The sequence below is a fragment of the Phocoena sinus genome, chromosome 6, assembly GCF_008692025.1.
Source record: "Phocoena sinus isolate mPhoSin1 chromosome 6, mPhoSin1.pri, whole genome shotgun sequence".
Classification (NCBI taxonomy): Eukaryota; Metazoa; Chordata; class Mammalia; order Artiodactyla; family Phocoenidae; genus Phocoena; species Phocoena sinus.
Window position 1 is genome coordinate 100,240,154 of NC_045768.1, and position 19,502 is coordinate 100,259,655.

The 19,502-nt window shown below is 43.1% G+C and overlaps 2 protein-coding genes and 1 pseudogene across 13 annotated transcripts in view; 2 read left to right on the forward strand and 1 right to left on the reverse strand.

The window, feature by feature from the left end:
* The window catches only part of SLC39A14 (solute carrier family 39 member 14), a 47,307-nt gene extending 42,728 nt beyond the window's left edge, over positions 1–4,579 (forward strand). For 5 of the 6 annotated variants that reach the window (XM_032635640.1, XM_032635641.1, XM_032635643.1 and 2 more), the window contains one exon: positions 1,212–4,579. In XM_032635640.1, the coding sequence (XP_032491531.1) occupies positions 1,212–1,358 (147 nt within the window). In that variant the 3' untranslated portion in view covers positions 1,359–4,579. The remainder of the gene's footprint in view (positions 1–1,211) is intronic. The other variant, XR_004350455.1, reaches the window with a different exon arrangement.
* A 3,000-nt stretch (positions 4,580–7,579) lies between these two features.
* LOC116755047 lies at positions 7,580–9,541 on the reverse strand (annotated as a pseudogene).
* Positions 9,542–10,104: 563 nt separating this feature from the next.
* Positions 10,105–19,502, forward strand: part of PPP3CC (protein phosphatase 3 catalytic subunit gamma) — a 95,965-nt gene continuing 86,567 nt past the window's right edge. For 2 of the 7 annotated variants that reach the window (XM_032634328.1, XM_032634329.1), the window contains exon 1: positions 14,833–15,052. In XM_032634328.1, coding sequence (XP_032490219.1) covers positions 14,848–15,052 — 205 coding nt within the window. In that variant the 5' untranslated portion in view covers positions 14,833–14,847. Of the gene's footprint in view, positions 10,192–14,832; positions 15,053–15,151; positions 15,553–19,502 lie in introns of those variants that run through there. The other 5 variants (XM_032634330.1, XR_004350281.1, XR_004350282.1 and 2 more) reach the window with 5 other exon arrangements.

Sequence of the window (19,502 nt, forward strand, 5' to 3'; positions counted from 1 at the left end):
ACTTAATACATCCTAGACATTTTTCATGTTGCATACTCTTTAAAAGCATCCTTTTCTCATTGGCAGTAGTATTTGGTGAGGGGATTTACCTTCTCCAGAACAAGAATTGCTGGTTCAGAAGGGATGCGTGGTTTGAGGTTTTAATATGTATCACCAAATTGCTTTCTAAAAAGCTTACCCTTCTTTAATTTACATCATTAGCAGTGTCCTGAAAGTGTACATCGTACCTGGTAACGTTTGGTATAACCGTTTTAAGTAGTTTTGCGTTTGCTAGTTTAATACCTGATTTGTTGCATCTTTATAATTAACAAGGTTGATTTCCTTCCTTGTTGGCATGACGGTTCTTTGGCAGGTTTGCATGAATTATTTTTCCATATCCTCGGAAAGCAGTTTTTTGTTTTGTTTAATATTTATTTATTTATTTATTTGGTCATGCTGGGTCTTAGTTGCAGCAGGGCGGGCTCCTTAGTTGTGACATGTGGGATCTAGTTCCCTGACCAGGGAACGAACCTGGGCCCCTGCATTGGGAGCACGGAGTCTTAACCACTGCGCCAGCAGAGCAGTCCCGGAAAGTAGTATTTTGGTGAGATGATGAGAGCACTGACCACCATGGTCCATCCTCAGCCCATGGAAACATCTTAGATTCTCTCCTCCGGCGGGTGGCCCTCCTGGGGTTAGGGTATTTTTGTCGCCTGCCTTGCCAGCCAGCAGCAAGAGGCCTTGAGTCACGGCAATGCTTAGTTCCATTCTCTGGCCCCTTAACATGGTTGCTGAGTTTCCCAAACAAGTGACAACATTCTGATAGCAAAAAGACCTTTTGATGTGTTTTTAAAGATCACAGTAATTTTTAGCAAAGTGGTTCTTTTTAGTCCGCATGTTAACACATCCAGGGTTACATGCATGTGTCGTACTTTGTTTCACTTCCATAGCTGTAAAGTAATGGTAACCACCTTGGAGAAAGGCTCTAACGTTTAAGTTCTAGAAGTTACTGCTGTTGATTTTCTTTGTAAACCAATCGTATGTTATATATCTTAATTATAACTATTATAATCATATATTTATACTAATGATTGTGGTGGCCTTATAATGCAAAAATATAATAATAGTAAATGTTGTAATAATTGTTAGGTAATATACATATGACTGAATTGTCCTGCACTTAAAGGTTAAGAAAGGAACTGCAGCTCTCGGTGTCTTTTTCTCTTCCCCAGTTCCCTGAGATGAACGAGGTCTGCCAAGAGGATGAAAGGAACGGCAGTGTCTTGATCCCCTTTGTCATCCAGAACCTGGGCCTCTTGACTGGTTTCAGCATCATGCTGGTCCTCACTATGTATTCGGGACAGATCCAGATCGGGTAGGGCCCTGCCAGGAGCCGGCGGGATCGGCAGTCGGGCCCTTGGCCGCCGATCCCTGGCCCGAGGACTCCTCATCCAGGAAGCACCTCGGAAGAGGCAGTTCTATTAAAAACTGTGACATGGAGACTGTATTCCTGCATTCAAATGTTAGCTGTTTTTAAAATGCTGTATCCTAGGAATAAGCTGCCCTGGTAACCAGCCTCTAGGTAGTGCCTCTCCCCCTTTCCTCTTCTTTCTCAGAGTGATTCTGGAACTGAATGCAGCTTAAAAGACAAGACTGACTTTTTTCTCTGGTTGCCCTGGCCTCTTTCTCTTCCAACCAGCACTGAGACCTTTTGAATCCTTTGCCCGACAATGCAAAAAGATAGCCAGGGCTCACAACTTGGTTAGAAATATCAGGACGTGAATCTATAGTTCGGGGCCCATAAATCTAAATGTGTTTCCTCGGCCTCAAGGTGACCCATTTTTAAGCGAATCCGCCTATTTTTACAGAAAAGGTATAGAAGACAGGAATCCCTCTTACTTTTTCAAAATCTGTTCAGTTGCCTATTCTTTCAAAGAGAACTAAAAGCTGGAAACAGATGAGAAGGGCGGGAGGGAGAGGCAAGGATCACCCTGAGATGGGGGTGTGTGTCTTGTCAGGATGGTTACCTGTTCCCACTGGGATGCTTGGCACCGGTTCTGCACCTGGTGTTTCGTGGCCATCCAGGTGAGCCAGCAGGTAGGTTCTGTTGCCTGAACCTCCCCCCCTTTTGGATGAACACTGGCAGACTGGAGGGCAGAGAAGAGAGACCTGTGAGAAATCCGTTGGCTTTGCTGTGATTTCCACCCCCATCTCCTGGGAGACTCCCTGGAAGCACATTCTAAGCACATTGACGGTGCCCGTGTCAGAGGGCAGACTGCACAGATTTACCTCCCTTGTCAACAGTTGTGCTGACAGGTGGCAAGCTGACTTACAGAATTGGAGTGCAGCTTGTGGTCTTCTTGACAAGGGTAATCAGAAACGGAATCAGTGCAGGCAACATTTAGGGTTTACTGATTCCATAAGTAACAGTGATAGAACTCTGAGATGGAAGATCCAGAGCTTGGATGGGGGCATCCCTGGGGTTTGCAGAATAGAGGACCCATGGGTTCTGCTGCACCGTCTGGGGTTCCCCCTTTCTCCCTCACCCCAAACAAGCAAGGGCGAATCCTGTATTGAACTGAATAGGAATTGCTCTAACTCTCTTCAGAAAAACGGATTGATAGACTTGTGTGTGAGACCGTAGGCCAGCCGCCGGCCCTGTGGAGCCCTCTCCTCAGAGCTCTGGCTTCGAGGGGAGCTAATCTCCAGGTTCACTAGGTGAATTGCTTTATTATTATCATATTGATAATGTGAGATTCTTTAGCCACTCTGGGGAGCCGACCTCTCCAGAAGCCTTCCTCAGTGGTGCCCACAGTCGCAGCCCAGGAGGGGCTGTGTTCGCAAACCGACTTGTGCATGTGGCTGACGAGTCCTGGTCCGTCACCACCACCCGTTAGCTTTTCCATTCTGACAGGAAAACTTTCCATTCTATGGTAGTTAAAAGCAGCATCTACTCTGGCTTTTTTCCCCTCCCCGCCTCCCCCCACCCCTTGGGAAACATCCGTCAAACCAGGACTATTCTTGAAAAGAACATGAGTGGGAAAACCGCTGGTGATGCTTTATAAGTTTTTCTCATCTTGCCTATTGACTTTGATAGATTTGAGAATGGGCAGAAGAAGGAGGAAAACTCAGTTCTCACGATTCTAGATGAACTATCAGGACAGACTCCTGGTAGGATTATGGTCCAGTTTTTACCAAAGAACCAATTCCTTGAATGTTGGGATCTAACTTTTTATATTGTCATTATTATTGTCATTGTTACTGTTTTAAAACGATTCTTTGTCTTTTCTGTTTGATTTCCCTCAAACTGCTTTCAGGAGCTAGCGGGAAATAACTCAAACCTTAGGATTTCAGAAGATTTTGCTTCCCTTAATTCACATGGATGTATTAAATTTATAATTTTAGCATCCCCTATAGATCTGTCATTCCTTACAAATACTGTTATTCTTGGAGTAGAATCCTAAGTAAGAGTTAGTGGGTTTCTAGTTTTAGGAGAAGAGCTCAAAAATGTAACCTTGAGCAAATTAAAAACTAAAATACGAAGTAGCAGGGTGCCTTCCCTTCTCATGCACACCTATATTAGGAACTAACTTTCCTTTCACAGACAGCTGCCTCAAAGGGAAATTCTCTTGAAACTTGGTCCAGAGGCCAGTCCTAGTTTGAGCTGAGGGGTGGAGACCCTGAAATCCTGCAACTGATTATGTGTTGCCATTGGCAACAGATTTTCCTCAATTGAAAATGTGGCCGTTTCTTTTTGAAGTGTTGGATTTGCTGTTTTAAGCATTTGTACATATTAGAAGTCTGAGGAGTATCGAGTTTTGAGGACCTTTTTCCCCTCTGGCATTAGCATCTTCACCCTCGCTTTCCCTGCGTGGACCGGCTCCCATTAAGGATAACAAGGAAGGTATGTGTCACGTGCAGGAGCAGTGACCCAGGAGCAGGGGTTCTGCTGCTTCTCACCCTCACCCTGGCTTGCAGGTTGCCTTCTGTCCTTGCCCAAAGGTTTTTTGTGTCTAGTGTCAACTTAGGTCTTTCCTTCGTTGGTCCTTCACCCTGGGTTTTAAAAAGAAGGCTTCTCTGTTCGAGTATCCTAAGACCTGTTTTTAGTAAGTCCTCTTCCACATGGTAATGTGGAGATGGTAATATGTTGGAAATCTGCTTAAAAAACGAAAAGTTGGGCTTCCCTTGTGGTGCGGTGGTTGAGAGTCCGCCTGCCGATGCAGGGGGGCGCCGGTTCGTGCCCCGGACCGGGAGGATCCCGCGTGCCGTGGAGCGGCTGGGCCCGTGAGCCGTGGCCGCTGAGCCGGCGCGTCCGGAGCCTGTGCTCCGCAACGGGAGAGGCCACAACAGTGAGAGGCCTGCGTACCACAAAAAAAAAAACAAAAACAACGAAAAGTTGTCTGATTGTTGCAAAAGAGAGAGGTTAGATTTTTATTATTCATATTTCCTTTTACAGTTCTGCAGTTCCATCACAGTATTTTTTTAAATAACTCAGGTGTTATGAGGATAAATTAGAAAAAAAATAACTTAAGTTATGTGGACTGTAAATGTTTTTATTTGTAAGATTCTATAAATAAAGCTATATTCTGTAACTGTTGAATCGCAAGTGTCATCTTTGGCAATAACGTGGGTGTAATGAAGACTGTTGAACACAAGATGGGGGTGGTGTCTTGCTAACTTATAAAGCTTCATTTTACTGGTCCAGCTTACATTTGGAGAGGGGTTTTAGAAGGAACCTCAGATAGCATAACATACTCACTCTAAATGATTAACTTATCTTTTAATGGGGCCCATGACTTCATCAGTGATGGAAGAACTGTGGTGTTTCCTAAGAAGAGCTTTCTGTCACATTGTTTTCACTTGTATAAATCCATGATTTGAAACTTGGAGAGTACACTTGGTTCATTTAAACCACACCTCCTGTATGTCTTACAGGAAAAAATAGTTCTGTCCTGAGACTTAAAATAAAATTCTAAACCTGTTCTTATTCCAATTCATTCAAAGGGCAGGGATCTGTTGTTTATCTTCGACCACAAAAACGAGCAGTGGGGTAAAAGAATTGATGCCGTCTTATTAATACATACATTAGAGATTCCCAAATGCCTGTTGCTCAGTCCTCCCATTTTTTTAAAACTCAAGAATAATATATTAAGTGGCTCCTGTTGGTATTTTAAATTTCATTAAGTAGCTACTATAGTGGACTAATGTCTGCTACAGCTGTTCAAATGACAGTCACTCTGTCCTTCGGCTTGTGCCACCTCTGGAGAGCCCACCCAGGCTGGGATTAGTGCCTCCCTGTTCACACCTCAGTTATTGGATTTGCACTGTAATCTCTCTTGTTCTTTATAAACTGAGTTCCTTCTGGGTAGAGGCTCTATGCCTGGTTTCTTTCTGGGATACCAGCACCTGCCACACAGAAAGAATGAATGAAAAGACGAAATGAAATGCCTGCAAGTTCTGTGTTGATGGAAGGGCTCCTTTTTCCACTGACAGCAGTTCCTGTTCTGTTTTCCTGTCTTTGGTGCTGGTTTTGCTAATGCCTTGTTTCCTGGTCCTTCTTTATTTAGAAACAGAAATTTGAGAGGTGAATTTGTGCCAGTATAGAATAGAGCTAAGCAGAGTAACAGGTCACTAAGAAGATTAAAACTTTGATCTCAGCCATCTCTTTGTGATACTGCTAACCAGCTAAGCCATTCAGGACATTTTTGGTAGAAGGTGAATGGCCTTCTCCTATCAAGTTGCTTCTACACACTCTTCTTTACCATTCAGTGATGCTGAGATCTGATTTGAGCAAAATCCATTTCGAGAAATAATGAAGACACCAAACGTGGACACAGGGTTTTTGATTTGTGGGAAAACAAAATGCTCATCTATCTTAAAGATATTTGTACTCTTAATGATCTAGTGAGATACATGTGGACTTCTCAAGGATGATAGGTTTGAATCCCAGCAGAAGTGAATCCTTTTCATCCTCCTGAAATAACTGAATTATATTCCATTTAAATATTTTTAAAAAATGGTGGTTGGAAAAGATCCATAGGTCCTTATCATCTCACCAGCTAAGTGTGTTTAGATCTGTCAGCCAAAAAAATATTTTTCTTTTCAACATCACAATTCTTGCCAGATGTTTCTTCAAGGTTTATTTTAAATGAAGGAAGGGAGTTAGTTAGACTACCCTTTCTGTAGAACAGCAATCTTTGACCCTAGCAGTGGATGGGATCCCGAAACAGTGGCATCAGTTATAATTAAGGAATAACCTAAAAGTGTTCTAATTCTGGAAATCAGAAGCCAAGAAGTAGTTCTTTCTTCCATGAGGCTCTGGATTTCTTTTTTTTTTTTTCCTCCATCTGTGGTTTGCTTCTCTATTGAGGTTGCCTAAGTATGAACTTGGGCAATAATCCACAGGTTGTCATAAATACACATATGTAATAGAAAACCATCAGGAAATTCCCAGCAGAGGCCCCTGGAAAGAAATTTTTTGATGAGGTGATTCTAAATGTGAAATGTGCTCTGAAAATACATTTGGCTTTTTGTGTGAACTCATTTCATAAGAGAGATGGGGTATTGCTGTCTTTGTGTGAAGGGTGGCAAACAGGCCATCAGAGGGCCTTTTGCCCTGGAGTACGGCTGTCGCGCCACAGGCTGGGGGAGTGGGGAGCGGATTGAGGGGACGGGGGAGGTGTGTAAAAAGGGTCGGGGGAAGCTTTGCAGACATTATTGAGACCACAGTCTAGGCCCACCCAGTTAAAAGCAAAAAACGAGGGCTTCCCTGGTGGCGCAGTGGTTGAGAGTCCGCCTGCCGATGCAGGGGACGCGGGTTCGTGCCCCGGTCCGGGAAGATCCCACATGCCGCGGAGCGGCTAGGCCCGTGAGCCATGGCCGCTGAGCCTGCGTGTCTGGAGACTGTGCTCCGCAACGGGAGAGGCCCCAACAGTGAGAGGCCCCGCGTACCGCAAAAAAAAAAAAAAGTGAGAAACGAGTAGATAAAGAGCAACCCTGGGGTTGGGAGATAGGGAAGAGGAAGGCACCAGGGCACCCATGCCCACAACCCACGTTCAGGGTTGCCAGATTGTGGCCAGAGCCTCTTGTCCAGTCACCCCTAGTTACACCCCTGCGTGAGCTAGGCCGGGCCTCCATGCAGCTATGGGTGTAGCATAGGCCTCATCTGCTTTAATTATTAAGAAAAGGGTACATTGGCCTAAAGTAAAGAATGTCCATGTTAAAAGTAAAGATTAGATGTCTCCCTTCCCGGGATGCCAATGCTGATACTCTTTCAACGATAAGACTCCTTTCCCTGATGCCAAGGTCACACTGACTCGCTGTGTGGTGCTGATCTTTTTTTTTAACCTTGAAGGAATGTATCCCTGACTTGTTTAATGTTCTTTGTTCTGACAACATATAAAACTGCTGAAAACCGTGCTTCTCTGGAGCAGTTCCTCAGAGTTATCTGAGATGCTCTCTTGAAGCTGTAGTCCTCAGTTTGGCTCAAAAGAACTCTTCTATTCCTATTATAGATTGTTAATTGATTATTTTCGTTGACACCAGCATAGGCCGCCACCACGACGAGGGCATCGGAGGTCAGTGCCAGGCTCCATGGGTGCTACGATGGCTCTGCAGACTTGATATGAGGACAGGAGGGACCCAGAGCCGTGCAACGCCCGGGTGCCACGCTGCCCTGGTCAGCCACAAGGATGCTGCTGCTGGAATCCACAGCCACTCCCGTGGGGGCGTTGAACTGCCCGTTGCCCTCCTGTGGGAGCCAGACCTGAAGAGGAACTCTGCCAGCCCCGTCCACCTTCATGGAATGGTTATGGAAATCTATTGCTACAATCTCATTCTTGTTCACAAGATGGAGCCCTGCGAAGTGTTGGTCAGTGGCCTCATGGCCCCCCAAATGGCCAACCAGCTTGCCAGTGGGCCAGAAGTTAAAGCTGCAGCAACTTCTCAAACACAATGATATGTCCATTCACTTCTATGGCTACTCCCTTGGGGCCTGTGAGGCAACCAGCTCCAATCTTGGTCTTGAACTTGCCCTCAGAAGAAAAGATGCTGACCCAATGGTTTTCATAGTCTGCCTTGAAAATGTCTCCATCGGTGTCCACTGCCACACCTATGGGCACTGCAGCTGCCCAGGGGAGGCCCTCGAACCCCATAGTGGAACTTGAACTGGTCCTCATTGGAGAAATCCTGGTACCATGGTTATCGCTGCCTGCACCTAGCTGTGGACACACCCTGTAAGTGGATGGATTCATGCTTCTCCCTTCCAGGCTGTCCTTCCTTCTGCTGCCCTTGCTGTGCGTGAAGCTGGGCCTCTGCAGGCGGTGGGGATTGGGTGCTGGGCTTCACATTGTCCAGGGAAGGTGGCAGGTCCCAAGATGCCAGGCAGACACGCTGCTAGGCTAACATTTTTATACACACCAAAATCTAAGAATGACACCCAGACTGGTTAAAAGGAAATTCCTTCCAAAACACGACGTTAACCTCGTGGGTTTTAAGGAAAAGAAAACAACTAATTCAATAAAGGACACATTTTTTTCTTCCTTAAAATAGAGGATTAGGTCTTTAATTATAGATGCTTATAAGGAAGGAAAAAAGTCTCTTTGATCTACTGTATCCTCCCAGAATAGGAAATTCTTTCAAGTGACGTGTTCCCTTTAAGTTCTCAAGGTTAATGAAGCAAGCTCTTTTGAAGCTGGTGTCTGGTTGTATCCTACAGGCATGCCCTCCCCTTTTTTTTTTTATTGGCGTATAGTCGATTTACAATGTTGGGTTAGTTTCTGCTGTACAGCAGAGTGAATCAGCGGTACATATATCCATTCTTTTTTAGATTCTTTTCGCATATAGGTCATTACACAGGCATGGCCCTTGAGACGAAATATCTTTGCTGCCAAGTTCACATGGTTTAAATATTTTGTGGTAATTCTCCAAATACTATAGATTCCCCCCTATCCCGTTTCTGTTGAAAACTGCATGAGCAGGAGAAAGAGATTAAATTTAGATTTTTCTTTTCTGGGAAAACTAACTTTAAAAAAAATTAGATTAAATTGATTTTTCAGGATAGATGGTTCAGTTGTGTATGCTAACTAGAAGGGTAGGTAAAATCTAAACATTAGAGATCTCAACATTATTTTCATTCGGTTTTAAGGTGTGTTAAATTTATTCCTGCAAAGCTATTTCCCCAATTATACTCTCCTTAGCTTAATAGAAAACTCTTGCATTCCTTTGTTCATACATTAAATTTTTGCTTGAAAACTGCCTCGATCTAGCTGATGATAGAATTTTTTTCATTGAAAATTTTAATGCAGGCTTATAAGCTAGTTTAAATAAGAAAGCCCTTAGAAAAGTGTTTAACTTTGATGTTTTTGAAGCAAATGAAGATAAGCAAGAATGGACTCTGTCTTGGTCTTCAGCCAAAAAGGCACAGGATTTTGAGTCCAAAAGAATGGATTTGTGTCAATTCCATCGCTGACTGGCTGTGTGAACTCTGATCTGTTTAACCTCTTCCCACCTCAATGTCTATCTACGAGGTAGAAATGATCATTTCTATACTATCTACCTGCATAAACGTAATGAGAAGTAGATGTATAAGAAAGTGCTTTATAAATTAAAACTCTACACCAGTGGTCATTAACATTTTATTGTCTGGATTCCTTTGAGAAACTGAAAAATATATGCTTTCCTACACATTTCTCACACATACCCCAAAGCACTTAAAAATATACTCAAAACCTTTATTTCATTTATAGTTGGGACCCGGATGGGGAGGGAATGATTTGAAACCCTGTGGTACAGCAAATGCAAGAGCTGTGGGACAGAAATATGCTTGGTCTGTTTGAGGTTATTTGTATAAATTGCAATATATACAGCATAAACAAGGCCACTATGTCTGAATGGTAGTGGATGTAAGGGAAGAGGTTTGAGCTGAGTTCAAAGAAGTAGACAGAAGTCTACTAAGAAGTAGACCGCTTTCAGGAAAACAGGAGACACTTGCGGGTTTTAAGCAGAGGAATGATCAAAATCAGACGTAAGTTGAGAAAGCTCTGTTGTATGAAAAATGGACTGTAGGGGGAGTAAGTTTACAGGATATGGTGTGTGAGGGATTGAGCCTCCCTCTCTGCCTGGCCCCCAGCTCTAAATTCGTGGCCCAAGCAACTTGATGAATGCCTGTGACGTTTACCTATGGCATCTTACCTGTGGAATGCTGGAGCCCAGGTATGAGAGAGGTATTCAATTCTATTCTCTTAGACTGTACTGTATTATGTAGCCAGTGATGACTGCCACCATTTTCTCTCCTACTTCGTAAGGATTTAAACAAAAGTAATAGGGGGTGATGGCAGCTTTGGGGCTCCCCAATCCTTGTCACAGTTACAGTATTGTGTTCTCCCAGGAAGACCAAGGGATAACACACTGTTAAGAGGTTTGCATATTACCCCCCAAATGGCCTGAATATCAACCTGTAAATATATATTTACCAGTCAGCAAAACTTTCATTCGCATTTTTTACTTACAAGAGTCTAAAGGGGGGAATTCCCTGGCCGCCCAGTGGTTAGGACTCCACGCTTTCACTGCTGAGGGCCCGGGTTCAATCTCTGGTCAGGGAACTGAGATCCCATAAGCCACACGGCAAAGCCAAAACAAAACAAAAAAAGTCTAAAGAGCTTAGAAATTTGATATCAGGCTATGATTGGTAGAATGTTGCTTTAGGCCATGTTTTTCCAATTGCAAAAAAAAAATTTTTTTAATATGGAGTCGCTAATTTTTTTTAGACCTCAACTGTGGTGGGACGAGTCCATTCTGAGGTAATTTAATCAAAATTAAATGCACTCATAGGAAGATATGAGTAAAATATAGTATACAATGTCCATACAATATGTATTACTAATAAAAACATTTATGTAGTGCTTTTTCATATAAAATTAGAGATTATACACTATAAAATACCTTTTGCTATTTTATTGCAGTTTTAAAAATATTCTGCAGTTCTCTGCATTTAACACAGAAGTTTAATATTTAATGGCTTCATACACGTAGAAACTGAAGCCAGGTTACTTTTGTACAACAGTGGAAACGAGGATTCCCTGTGCTTTTGTTAAATTAAAAACATTCGTAATTATTTCTCAGAAGAGTTAGTCATTAATTAAAGTTTATGAAGTGCTTAGGGAGTGTCATAAGGAAATATACCAAGTCTCACAAGCCCTGTAACATGGAAACCTAGATTTGAAGAAATTAGTAGAATTGCCCATTTAGCATGAATCTTGATAGTTTAAGTCGTCAATTCTGACCAATGCAGAAAGTAAAAGGAAAGAGAACCAAGGTCATCAATTAAATGAAAATGCAGCTGCCCCAGGCCAGGTGGATACGTGTACAAGCTGAGTGAAATAGAACCCTCCAGTTGTTGCCAGGAGCTATTGATGTGATGACTAAAAACATTACCACCACCACCAGTGCATTTAAGCCTTATTCATTAAAAAAAAATTGTCTGGGAAGGGAGCTTAATGAGAGTTTTCTTCTTTTTATATTTTCATTGAGTGGTTCTAGATGTTTTGTTTTGATCAGAGAAGTCTCTCAGAAAGTTCCCCAAATGAATATTTAATGCTACTGGAAATAGGCGTGGACAACAGGCCTTTGAAAGAAAAGAGCATTTAAATATTTTTTTCTCCTAGTTATAAAGTAATACTTTCTCACCATAGAAAATCTGTAAAATACAGAAAAATAATTGTTTTTTATAAGTGACTTTTAATCATACCACCAAGAGATGGCTACCGTTAACAGTTTTTTCCTCACCAGCTAATGCTCCATGGTGGTATGAACTGTGTTGATTTTAGTTCATCACTGTAACCCTACTACCTAGCACAGTGCCTGGAACAGTTGGCACACCTAATTAATACTTATTCAATGAGTGAACATATTAATATTTCCTTCTAGTATTTTTATGCATACGTTAGCTTGTCTGTTAATAATATGGGGTCCATACTGTACTTTTTCACTTTTCGTTATCTCCTGAGGCTTTTCTCATGATAGCCAGTATCTTTTCATCTAAAGTATGATTTTGCATAATGCATAATGTTGCATCCAATTTCATACCTCATTTAACCATTTTCCTATGCAAATGAAATCATATAGTATGTACTGTTTTTTGTCTTGTTTCTTTTTGTTCACCATAATGTTTTTGAGATTCATCCATACTGTTGCATGCATCAGTAATTATTTCCTTTTTATTAGCTGAGTAGTATTCTACTGTTTGGGTAATTATTGCTGTTGGGTAAAATACCCAAGAGTAGAATTACTGAATCATAGAGTAGGTGTATATTTAACTTTACAAGCAACTTTCAAAGTAGTTGTAGCATTTTACTCTCCCACCAGCGATGTAGGAGAGTTGCTCCCATCCTTGCCAACACTTCCGTGTTGAGAGTCATTTTCTAAAATTAATTAATTGATTAATTAATTATTTTTGGCTGCATTGGGTCTTCGTTGCTGCGCACGGGCTTTCTCTAGTTGCGGCGAGCGGGGGCTACTCTTCATTGCGGTGCGCGGTTTTCTCATTGCGGTGGCTTCTCTTGTTGCGGAGCACAGGCTCTAGGTGGGTGGGCTTCAGTAGTTGTGGCACGTGGGCTCAGTAGGTGTGGCTCGCAGGCTCTAGAGCACAGGCTCGGTAGTTGTGGCGCACGGGCTTAGTTGCTCCGCGGCATGTGGGATCTTCCCGGACCACAGCTCGGAACCGTGTCCCCTGCATTCTTAACCACTGCGCCATCAGGGAAGCCCGAGAGTCTTTAATTTTAGCTCTTCTACTAGGCTAGTAAAGTGGTATCTCAGTATGGTTTATTTTACATTTCCCTGGTGACTAACAATGTTGAGAATCTTTTCATTGGCTATACATATATCTTCTTTGATTGATACTGCCAAATCCCTTTCCAGAGAGATTGTGCTAATTTATAATTCTACCAAGAGTGTCACCTTTTTTAAATGTTTTCCACTTTGCTATGTGAAAAATACCATCTTGTTTTAATTCTCATATTTTATTACTTATAAAGTTTGGTGATAAGGAGTGGCTCCAATTTGAGACCCAGGGACTTCCCTGGCGGTGCAGTGGTTAAGACTGTGCTTCGGGCTTCCCTGGTGGCGCAGTGGTTGAGAGTCCGCCTGCCGATGCAGGGGACACGGGTTCGTGCCCTGGTCCAGGAAGATCCCACATGCCGCGGAGCGGCTGGGCCCGTGAGCCACGGCCGCTGAGCCTGCGTGTCCGGAGCCTGTGCTCTGCAACGGGAGAGGCCACAGCAGTGAGAGGCCTGCGTACCGCAAAAAAAAAAAAAAAAAAAAAGGCTCTGTGCTTCCACTGCAGGGGGCATGGGTTCGATCCCTGGTTGGGGAACTAAGATCCTGCATGCTGCCCAGTGTGGCCAAAAAAACAAAGATATCTGAGATCCAGATAGTTGGTTACTTCTTCCACAACTATTATTGGATAATCCATCTCTTCACATTGGTTTGCAATGTTTTCCTAAACTCTTTGTTTTTAGCCATCCTGTTTGTTCTTCCAGATGACGTTTAGCCTCTACTACGCTGCAGGGACCAATTTATTTTTGACCATTAGAAATTTGCTCTGTTTGATAGATGTGTGGAGCTCTGATTACTTCCTAAGTGAAGAACTTCCTCAGGATATCTGAACAATTCTCTTGGGTGGAAGCCTGAAGTCAAGACCCAAGAAAACAGAACCAAAATCTATTCAGCTCCCTCAGGTGCTCCTGCCTTGCTGGGATTGCTATGAATGGCCTTAGGCCAAAACTGCAAGGCATAATTCAGGGTCTGATCCAGTGTGTATCCCCAGATCTCCCCCCAATACATAAATCTATAGTAAAGGAGATTTGGTTTAACTCCTATAATCTTTTACCTGGAAGCTGTACAAAAGAACTTTCTGCTACGATGGAAGTGTCCTATTCTACCACATCCAATTAGTTAGCCACTAGCCACAGGTAGCTATCAAGCACTTACGTGGCTAGTGCACTTAAAGAAATGAATATTTAAATTTTATTTAATTTAAATGTACAGAGCCACCTATGACTACTCATTGGCCACCACAGTAACTGTTAAGACCGGTTTGCCTGTAATTTGCATACACTTCCTTGGATCTCAGTTTCAATATTCCACTATCACGGCTAAAATCAAAATACTTTTGACTTTACCAGGCACTATACTCGATGAGGGAAGACAGTTTCTATTCTAGGCTTACAATTTAAGGAGAGAAAAGGTCAGTTTTTAACCTGGAGAGGACCCAGATTGCTGACTCTACGGAGACTTGCCCATCGTGTTCCACAGTAAGGATGACCGAGGGAGGCAGGTACTGTGTCACTGCGTCAGAGGGGAAGAAGGGATCGCTCCTAGCTGTGTAGGTGACACGCAGAACTTATGAACAGGTCAGTTCCTTGCACAGAGGAGGTCTGGCCCAGGGGCTCCATGGAGCCGGCTGCCGTCCCCTTTCTGACAAGTGCAAAGGCAGAGAGGAGGCCACGGCACCTAGCGGAGGGTCTTATCCACCCACTCGGAAACCGCCCCTCCCCGCGCACTACTGGATTAGAACTAGGATGGACGCGATCGTCCTTCTTACTATACTAACCGCCCTCGAAAAATGTGACAACTTAAACCAGGGGTTTAAATGGGTTTGCTGACTGGGGGGAGGGTAAACTGTGGGAAGGAGCCTGATCAACTTGATAACGTCTCCTAGACAGAGTGCGGGGGAGACCCCGAGGAAGGGGAGGGAGGTCACCCGTGGGGAAGGTCTGGGAAGACAAGGGCTCCCTGCAAGGTGGCCCCAAGCGGACAGGAGGTGCACTGCTCCGCCGAGAGGCTGCTGGGTCGCTCGGGCCGGGTCACAAGATGGCCGCTGCTCCACTGGGGCTTTTGGTGCAGGACCGAGGGGCCGCTGTTAGGTGCTCCAGGCCCGGGCGGCGCATGCAGCGGAGAAGGAGTCAGCTGCAGGAGGGGCAGGCAGAGAAGGGAACACTACTGTCGGAAGCTAAAGCGGAAGGAAGCGCGCGTGCGCGGAGGGCGGCCGCTCGGGCCGAGAGCCTCCGCGCGAAGGGTAAAGCCGGGGTCGCTGACTGCCCGGGAGTGGGAGGTCAGGCGGCCGAGCCGGCTGAGGCAGCGGGGCCGCGCGCTGGGCCTCGGCGCGGCGGCGGCGACGGCGCGCGGGCCGCCGGGAAGTTAGGAGGGCGTCGAGCGGGGACGCGCACGCGCGCGCACGCGGGGCGGGCCGCGCGCAGCCGCGGCCGCTGGGGTTGCCTCCCTCAACTGCGGTCGCGGGCGCTCGCGACTCCGCGCGCCTCAGGAGGGAGCGGCCGGTGGGCCCGCATCCTGTCCGTGGGGTTCGAGGCTGGGCTGCCGCGGCCGCCTCCTTCTGGTGCCTAGGCCGCCCTGAGGAGCCGGGCCGGGGCACGGCTGACTGACCGGCCCCGGGGAGCCGAGACCGCTGGAGGCGAAGGCGGAGGCGCACGTCTGGCGGTCTCCTGGACCGGGAGGAGGCCGAGGGGACCATGTCCGGGAGGAACCTCCACCTCTCCACCACCGAACGCGTCATCAAAGGTGCCGAGCGGGCCGGGCCTTCCAGTCGACCAGCGGGAAACGGCCCTCGGCCGGGCGAAGGCTCGGGGCCGGAGGGAGGGAGCCGAGGACAGGAGGCAGGAGGGCGGCGGGATCCCTGGCGGCACCCATGCCGGAGGAGGACCTGGAGGGGGTGTGGGAGACGGGAGGCCGGGATCTCCACCGGGGCTCCCCCGCGGGGGCGCCGGGCGTTTTCTGTTGCACCTGGACCAGTAGCTAGCTGGAGATTGCTTATTTATCTCCCGTAGTGTCGGATTTCCAGGCAGGGTGGCGATTTCTTCTCCCACCACCCCCAAAGAGTCTGGATCCACATATTTTTTTTAAAAACCGATTCCTCTTTTCTAGGCTCTTACCTGGGGGAAACCATCTAGGGTGATGTGGGTAGGGAGTTGAGTAGACCCTTCCAAGTCAGATCTTTCTGCCGCTCCTCTTCTGTAGGATCAGATCTTTCTTGCCTCTTCCCCACCCTTTTTTAAAGGATGGATACCACGTACCTTTTAGCCCACTTTCTTCAGATCATCACAAGTCACTGCTGTTAGTAAAAGAAACAATATAGTGAAATAAATGCAAATAAATTCATATTGTGATATTTGGAAGGGATCTACAGATCTCTTGACATGATATTTGGTGTTTTATTTTCCTTTTGGCCATAGAGACTTGGAGAATGATGTTCCCTGTTTCAGATGTCCAAAATAAACTAAAGTGTTCCTTACTAATACATACAGGGTTTTACATTGTAGTTGTTTCTGCCCTTAAACTAAGAATAGTGGTTTAAATATAACCACTAATTTATGTGCCTCTTTTGTTCAGACATAAGACAAGTACAACTCTTCTGAGTTTTAATACTCGGTTTGAAAGCACTATTTTGTAAGAAGGGAATATACCGAGACCAGGTGTGTTAGTGACCTCTGAATAAAGGGGTTAGTTGTAAGTGGGGAAAACTATTAAAATACTTTTAGTTTTTCATTCTGGTAATTAGAAGGAGAAAGGAAACCAGGATTGGTGACAAGAAAACTTTTTTTTTTAAGTGGAGAAAAATTATTGAATGTTCAATGAAGGGAGAGAATTTTAGTGTATAACTTAGGTTTTTTTTTCCCCCCTAAAAAATTAAGCATCATAAATGTTGATTGTCTGCAATATGTAATTTTAGTGTGTAATGTAGTTCTCCCCCCCAAAAAATCATCATCATAAGTGTTGATCATAAATGTTAATTATCTACACTATATAATATTTACTAAATGTAATGAGGTTTTTGAGATTTATCTACTCAGCATTTGTGTGGTATCATTAGGGATTTAAGAGAATTGTTCATAGAACTGACAGCCCTTTAACTGCTAAATTCTTTTGACCATCTTAATGTCAGTCTTTATAGTATATAACCCATGAAGAGTATATAACCCTCTCTTAAGATTCAGAATCTACTAAACATAATCTTTTTTGATAAATCAAGGTCATCATTATGTGCATTAATTTCTGTCCTATGCAGTTAATATGGCCGGTGCATTCTGCTGTATAAGGGTGTTGGCAGTTTCCTCCTGTGCTAAAATGACTCCTCACTGCTATACCAGTTTAGTGCTTTTGTCTGTTCTTAGTTTATCTGCTGCAGTACTGCTCTCTATCTGTCAAAATATGCCCTTCTAATCTGCCACTTCTAAGCTGAAGTAGGCAGGGAAACCAGATAAACCAGAATAGTGTGTCAAGTCAGAATAAATAGGATCTGAGTGAAGCTTAGTGGTAGTCCTCAGACCTTCATGAATCTCAAATTCTGATCGCCATTGTAGTATGTAATTTCTACCATAACGTGCCGTAAGATATCAAGGAAATTTTTAAATGACCCTTTCAGACCCTTAAATATAGAAGGAAAGTAAAACAAAATGTAGCTAAAATGCAGGTGCTGGCTTATTGCTAGGTATGCCCACAGTTAAGTGAATACCCTCATAGTCTATATGATTCAAATTTGTTTTTTGGTGAAATTTTATAAATTACTGCATGTTATTATAAGATTACCCTTAAAAAAATGAAACATAAATGATTTCAAGCCCTTAGAATGGGTGGATTTGTCTCATATATAAAAACTTTAGTATCAGAACTTGAACACAGCAATTTTGGCTTCCTGGTGACTTACGTTGCTTTTTTTTCTGGGTTTTCCTGAGTTTGAAATATTGAGGTTTATTCTAAGAAAGTAAGGTGTCACTGTATATATAGCTAAGGTCCGGTTGTACTGTACTGGGTTCTAAATCCTGATCTAATATTATCTTTTCTGGCCAGAGTTGTTTGCATTTATTCACAGCTGGAAATCTTTTTCAGAGGTGAGACCACACCCCAGTTATTCTTGGTTTTGTCATTTCCTGTTAACTTTAAATTCTGCTTAATTGTTTTGCTTGAGCAAATCTTGGAGAAGTGTGGGTGGGTGGGAGTGATTTGTATTTTGTGTCTTTTAAATAGCAGCCTTCCTAAAATGAAGGACTAGATTGGAGGTTTTACTCCTACTTCTCGGGCTTACTTGTGACCTTGCCTTTTTTTTTTAACCTTGCCTTTTTACTTAAACTCTCTCTTTTTTTGCTTCAATAATCTCATCTGCAAAATAGGGTTAATAATACCTTCTTTGTCAAGCATCTCAGCCACGCAAATGACATAACGGATGTGAAAAGCTTAAGACAAGGTAGTATTATGAAACATGATAGTAGTGTGAGAATAGATCAGCTACTTCATAAGTGGATAATAGAGAAATCATTAACATTCAAAAAATATCAGAATCGGAAAGCATATGAAATTATAAATTAGGAAACTGTTCCCAGTCAGGAAGATACCTCTTCTACAATATAAAGGATATCTGGGTGGAATCCCATGGATAACAGCGTACAAACCAATAATACAGTCTGTCTAGTACTTCCCTGGCAGCTGGTTTCTTCTCTAGCAGTTGAAGGTATTTATTTTGTGTTTAAAAATATAAACATTCTTATGATTTCACTCATTCATTAAATGTTTATGGAGAGCCATCTGTAATGTACTCCCAATTGGTGCTCATTTGCTTCTTTGTTTTAAAAACTAAAATTTGTATGAGCCTCCAGAACAGTCCATATACACTGGGGGCAACACTACTCGTATCTGGAGCAGAAAACGAGAAACCCAAATAATTCCATTTTGAAAATCTTTCAGCTTGATTTTTTTTCCTGGTTTCCAAGTTTCTTTTCCTGTTGGAAGGAATTTTTTTTCTTTGACAGTGATTTTTATAAAAAGTTTATTCCTGTAAGCTGAATCTTTTCAGAAACAGCAAGGAAATTTCACTAGGCATTACATAACAAATATAGAGAATCCATTGTCTGAGTTTGCTCTTTGGTGGCCGAAGGGGTTTTAACAGAAGTCAGACTTCTTTTTTTTTTAATCATTGAATTGTGCACTTTATTTATTTATTTATTTTTACTATTTAAAAACCTTTATTCAAATCAGATCTATGCTTATTATTTACATTATCTTTCATTTAGGATTAAAATATAATATCCATCTGTAGTTTAAATCATACTTTTAGCCCTTTACAAAATACGAAGTTAAAGTTGTTATAGTTTAAAACTGAATAGAATTGGGGACATTAGATTTTTAAATGAAAATGAAAAATTATGATACATTAGAACATACATGTACACATACTACTAGACAGAGTGGTAGAACAAGATAAAATATAGTAATTTTCTATTTTTTCTTGTGGCTATTTTCTATATATTATAAATCACATACTTTTAATAAGTATTTAAATAAAACTTTCAATTAATAAATCAAATGCCAAATGAAGGATTACAAGAAAAAAATTTTCCTGAACTTTTCACTTACTTAAACTACATGTTTTCCTAGGTTAGAAATTATCCATATTTAGAATATCTTAAAGTATAGATACATTTGATCCCCACATGTTAAACACTGTACAACTGGAAGTT